The sequence below is a fragment of the Microtus ochrogaster genome, chromosome 2, assembly GCF_000317375.1.
Source record: "Microtus ochrogaster isolate Prairie Vole_2 chromosome 2, MicOch1.0, whole genome shotgun sequence".
NCBI lineage: Eukaryota > Metazoa > Chordata > Mammalia > Rodentia > Cricetidae > Microtus > Microtus ochrogaster.
This window is the reverse complement of record NC_022010.1, coordinates 17,800,448-17,806,455: the sequence shown is the minus strand read 5'-3', so window position 1 is coordinate 17,806,455 and position 6,008 is coordinate 17,800,448. Positions and strand designations below refer to the sequence as shown.

The 6,008-nt window shown below is 46.2% G+C and overlaps 1 protein-coding gene across 2 annotated transcripts in view; it reads right to left on the bottom strand.

Annotated features, from left to right (window-relative positions):
* Positions 1-6,008, bottom strand: part of Glt1d1 (glycosyltransferase 1 domain containing 1) — a 71,718-nt gene that overhangs the window by 38,461 nt on the left and 27,249 nt on the right. For both annotated transcript variants that reach the window (XM_005344522.2, XM_026788089.1), the window contains exons 5-6: positions 3,712-3,748; positions 834-890 (exon numbers count right to left, since the gene is read on the bottom strand). In XM_005344522.2, coding sequence (XP_005344579.1) covers positions 834-890; positions 3,712-3,748 — 94 coding nt within the window. The remainder of the gene's footprint in view (positions 1-833; positions 891-3,711; positions 3,749-6,008) is intronic.

The following is a 6,008-nucleotide window of genomic DNA, read 5'->3' as shown; positions in this document are numbered from 1 at the left end:
CCAAGTGCACACATCTGAGTGACCATTACACATACCCAAGTGCACACATCTGAATGACCGTCACACAGACCCAAATGCACACATCTTAGTGACCGTCTCACATACCCAAGTGCACACATCTGAATGACCATCACACATATCCAAGTGCACACATCTGAATGACCATCACACATACCCATCACACATATCCAAGTGCACACATCTGAATGACCACGCCCTACAAGGCATGGTCATCTCTGGGAAAAGATGTTGGTTTAAGACAAAGGAATTCTTGTCTTTGAATCTCATGCCAAGAGACAGCTTTACTTTTCTATCCCTCGGGACTCAGAATAACTGGGGTGGCAATCTAATTGGAAGTTTTGATGCTTAAAAAAATTGTATACAGCAGGCCTCATGTATGGACAGCCTGAATTTAAAAGACTTGGCACAATAAGGTTTTGTTCACGCATCATGGCTGAGCTCATTTCACACCACAAGTAGGAGCCAAAGTGGTTAAATTTCTCTGAATTTCACACAGGCTGGAAAAAGCCCTTCCCCCACTCCACCATCAGGCTGTGTCCTGATGCCATCCTGCCAGGTGACAGTCTTGCAAGATGCATGGAGCTCCGATTAAGTGTACCATCTCACACAGAAACCAGCTGTTAGGAATGTCTCCTAAGAAAACATCCAGTGAAAGCATAAAGAAAGGAGGTCACAACACTCCCGTTACTGAAGATCTAAGCATTATAGAACAAGAAAAGCAGGGGGTCCAGCAAGATAGTTCGAACAGGGCCCTAAGGGCAGATGGCAAGGGCTGCTTCGGGCAAAGTCCCAGAAAGGAAGCCATGCCTTACCTGATTGTTGGAGGAAGGTGTTCCAGTTAAAGTTGACATTTGGTATCGTTGCAATTCCTGGTGGAAGGAATATAAAAGAAAAAGAAGTGAAGTTCTGGTTCTTATAAATCCATTCAACCTTCCGAGCACCACAATGGAGTTTCATGAGCCCCTTGGCACAGAAATTGGGTGTACCTGTGGATGCCAGGGCTGCACCCTCCTGCTGAATCAACACCTCCCTCTGGGTGGTACAAACTTGGGAAAGTCTTCTAAAACATTAGCACTTAGTGGGGAGGTGGTAGTGCATGCCTTTAATCCTAGCACTCAGGAAGCAGAGGCAGGCGGATCTCTGTGAGTTCAAGTCAGCCTGGCCTACAAAGCAAGTTCCAGGACAGCTAGGGCTGTTATATAGGGAAACCCTGTATTGAAAACCCAAAAGCCAAAACTAAAAAGTGATGTGGGATTCCCCTCTGTATGCTGTGAATACCACTGATTAATAAAGAAGCTGCCTGGGGCCTGTGATAGGGTAGAGCAGAGCTAGATGGGGAAAACTAAACAGAATGCTGGAAGAAAGAAGGCAGAATCAGAGAGAAGACATGTAGCCCTGCCGGAGACAGACACCAGAACTTTACCCGGTAAGCCACAGCCTCGTGGTGATACACAGATTAATGGAGATGCATTAATTTAAGATATGAGCTAGCCAAAAATAGGCTTAAACTATTGGCCAAACAGTATTGCAAATAATATGGTGTCTATGTGATTATTTTGGGGCTGAACAGCCAGGAACTAACTAGTGACTTCTTACTACAAACAAACAAACAAACAAACAAAAAACTGGGTAAAGGTTCACCTTCATTTTTTTTTTCTGAAGCATCCATGGGCAGCCCATATATGGTGGTTGGAGAGATGGCTCAGTGGTTTAGAGCACTGCCTTCTCTTCCAAAGGTCCTGAGTTCAGTTCCCAGCAACCACATGGTGGCTCACAACCATCTGTAAGGAGATCTTGTGCCCTCTTGAGGAAGAGACCTGGTTAGTTTTCCTCATCAGCTTAGACCATGAAACCCAATATGGACAAGTTCACCTTCATTTATAACTCCTAAATTCAAGAATCAACGTAGACATATACTCTGTCATTTCCTCAGATGGACTTAAGTTAAAATGAACGTTTCAGCCAAGAGCGATGGCTCATGCCTCTAACCTGGGAGGCTGGGAGGCAGGAGGATTGCATCCATTTCCAAGCTCTCCTGTAACCCATGCTGGCCATTCACTCAGCTTTGACCTCCTTTCTGAGTTCACCAAGTGCTATGGCCTCAGAGGCCCACCAGATCCTGGGTGACATGATGAAGCCAGGAAGGGCCTGTGGAGCCAACACATCAGTGTTCCCTGACTCGGCCACTACACCTGTGTCCACCTGACTCAAAAATCAGTCCCAAATCAGTCTTTGGAACCTTCTTTCCATACTCTGCCCTCTAGGATAGTGCTTATTAAGGGTCACTGTAGCTGGCTAAGAAAGTCATGTGCCATTGTTGGGGGTACTGGGAGAGAGGGAGGATGGCTTGGTGCAGAAGAGTCCACCACATCCCCAGGACAAGGCAATTCTCTGTCTTACTTAGATGTTATACAAGCTCCTGTAATTACAGCTAAAGATAGAGGCAGGATGACCGGGAGGTCAAGGTCAACCTGGGTCATAGAGTCTCTTAAAAGAAAAACCAGCAGGGCGATGGTGGTACACGCCTTTAATCCCAGCACTCCGGAGGCAGAGGCAGGCAGATCTCTGTGAGTTCCAGACCAGCCTGGTCTACAGAGCTAGTTCCAGGACAGGCTCCAAAACCACAGAGAAACCCTGTCTCAAAAAAACAAAAAAAAAAAAAAAAAAGAAAGAAAAACCAACGGGGCTTGGTGGCACTGCGTGTCTTTAATCTCAGCTCTCAGGAAACAGAGGCAGGGGTATCTCGGTGAGTTTGAAGCCAGCCTGGTCTACAGAGCCAGTTTCAAGATAGCCAAGACTACACAGAGAAAAACTATCTTGAGAAGCAAACAAGAGAAAGGAAGGAAGGAAGGAAGGAAGGAAGGAAGGAAGGAAGGAAGGAAGGAAGGAAGGAAGAAGGGAAAGAAAAAAGAAAGAAAGAGAGAGAGAGAGAGAAAGAAAGAAGAAAGAAAGAAAGAAAGAAAGAAAGAAAGAAAGAAAGAAAGAGCAAACAAGAAACAAAACACACTTGGACAGTAGTGTCTGTCTCCACTGGTGGAAAACGTGGTCATATGCATTTCTCTCTATATTTTATAATTTCCCCATCTTTTACTCTAATGTTAGAAAGCAACAGAAAGTTATCCTCTCTGCTAATTATTCTAAGTATGTTTCAGAAGCTATAGTATCTCATCACCCAACATTGTTTCAGAAGCTATAGTATCTCATCACCCAACATTGTTTCAGAAGCTATAGTATCTCATCACCCAACATTGTTTCAAAATATAGAACAAATTGGGGCCGAGGGAGATGACTCAGTAGAAGAAGATGCTTGCCACCGAGCCTGAGTTCAATCCTTGGGATCCACATGGTGAAAAGAAAGAACAAAGTCAGGTGGCGACACACGCCTCTAATCCCAGCACTCAGGCTGAGGCAGGTGGATCTCTGAGTTGGAGGGAGGCCTGGTCTACAGAGTGAGCTCCAGGACAGTCAAGGCTACACGAGAAACCCTGTTTTGAAAAACCAACAGAAAAAGAGGGGAAAAAAGGAAGAAAAGAGAGGAGAACCAAGTCCCAAAAGTTGTCCTCTAACTTTCACGTGTGTGCAGTGGTATGAATATGAACACAAACAGGTAAAATAAATGCAATAAACTGTATATGTATTATAAATACGGTTTAATAAATTACACACACACACATATATTAAAATTCTTACCTTGACTCTGGACAAAGATCTTCCCAGTAGCATGTGGCTTTTGAAAGGGAAAGAATGGGGGGGAAAGTTAATTGGATGATCCACTCATCCTATGCTTTTTAGAAATCAAGATAATTAAATACCCTTTCGGAACCATCATTGTCACCTACATTGGCTTCTGAGGGGTACAGAGGTCCTTCCACCCTAATGGGTTTTGCATCTCTAAGAAGAACGAAGAAAGAGATGTCGTACTACAGCCTCATGGGGGCTGTCACCAGGAGAGTCCCTGAGGCCCAGGAGGGCACCTGCTGCTGAAGCAGGGGAGGGTGGGGCAGTGCCATTCAGCGATGGTACTTTGTCCCTAACTTGAGAAAGGTATCTCCCATCCCTCAGGACCAAGGAAGAAGAGGAGGAGGAGGGAGGAGAGAAAAGAGGATGGGGAGAGGAAAGGAAAGGGGGAGAAGGAGGTGGGAAGAAAGGAGGAGGTGGTGGGGAGAGACCCAAAGAGCACAAGCGGTGGCCGGTGAGGACAGGCAGAGCCCTCGGTGTCTCCAGGACTCAGGCAGAAGCAGTGGTCCTCTCTTCTGCTCCCTCCCTCCTTCTCTCCCTCTCCCTTCTTCTGTCCTTTCCCCGCCTTCTCTCATATCTCCCCTCTCCTTCCTTCTCTTCCTCTCCCTTTGTGGCATTCCCTGGCAAAAGGGCACAAAGCCACTAGAGGGCAAAGAGTTCATTTGTCTAGGTTCTGGAGACACGGGGGGGGGGGGACTAATAATCATTAAATGAACAAAGGTGGGAGCTGGAGAGGGGCAGGAAATCCTCTGTCCCATGGCAGAGGGGATTCGAAGATGCCAACAGCTGTGGTTGAAATACAGCTCTTGTGGAGGTGAGCTCTGGGGACCAATACTGTGTACGTTTTTATTTTGTAACCTACTATTCCTTTGTTGTTGCTGTTGTTTTGTTGTTACTGTTTGAGACAGGATTTCTCTTGTGTAGCAGCCCTAGCTTTCCTGGAACTTGCTTTGAAGACCAGGCTGGCCTTGAACTCACAGAGATCCACCTGCCTCTGCCTCCCAAGTGCTGGGATTAAAGATGTGCGCCACCACTGCCCAGAGTAACCTAAATATTCCAGTGAAGGCAGGAAGGGACACCTGAAGGCAGAGGTCACCATTTCTGTCATGTACACACACACACACACACACACACACACACACACACACAGGTGCACCCATACATATATGAGAGGGCATAGCGCCACCGCTAACAGAGCAAGGTCCTGACATTGTAAGGGATATGCACAATGGTCCTCAAACTAATTCGTCAGTTTGGAGAACAAGTTGTGGTGATAAAGTCCATTCAGGCAGACATCCCATGGAATGATGAGAGCCAGCCACAGGTCTGATGACGAGCGGCTTCCATTCCAGAACAATGAGGTTCCCTTCAGTTTGGCTTTGGCCTCAGCACCACCTTTTTTTTTTTTTTTTTTTGGTTTTTTTCGAGACGGGGTTTCTCTGTGGCTTTGGAGCCTGTCCTGGAACTAGCTCTGTAGACCAGGCTGGTCTCGAACTCACAGACATCCGCCGGCCTCTGCCTCCCGAGTGCTGGGATTAAAGGCATGCGCCACCACCGCCCGGCAGCACCACCTTTTTCATTTAGCTCTTTGAACCATTGGTCCACCAAAGCCTCCGCTGTCCTACTAGAGAGGCTGTATGGCGGATATGGGAGTCCCAGAGGGAATCCCTTGAAATCCCAAACCTTTAAATAGGAAGTATTTCAATTTTTTTTTTAAAAAATCACTTTTTAGGTAGGCACAGTGGTGTTGTGTCTATAATTTCATCACTTCACGGACTAAAAACAGGAGAATGGCTAGAGTTCAAGGGCAGCCTGGGCTACAGCGAGACCCTGTCTCAAAACAAAGCAAAACAAAATGAAAATCTCCTATTTAAAGAAGATGATACTTTTCATAAAACAAAACATAAATAAATAAATTAAGTGAAGAGTGGACACAGGCAAGTTACTTGGTGGCACCCTAGCCCTTGCTAGCACGTAAATTCAAAAATAATAACAAGCTCAAAGGTGTGCTAGCTAAACCCACGATGCAGGTTGTGGTCTTGGGGGACTTGGTGCTTCAGAGCAGCAACTTCCTCAGGACTGACTTTCCTGCCCATGGCCCCTGAGCCAGACTTGTCTCCATAGACATTGAGCCCAGCTTTTTTTATTTTTTATTTTTTGGTTTTTCGAGACAGGGTTTCTCTGTGGTTTTGGAGCCTGTCCTGGAACTAGCTCTGTAGACCAGGCTGGTCTCGAACTCACAGAGATCC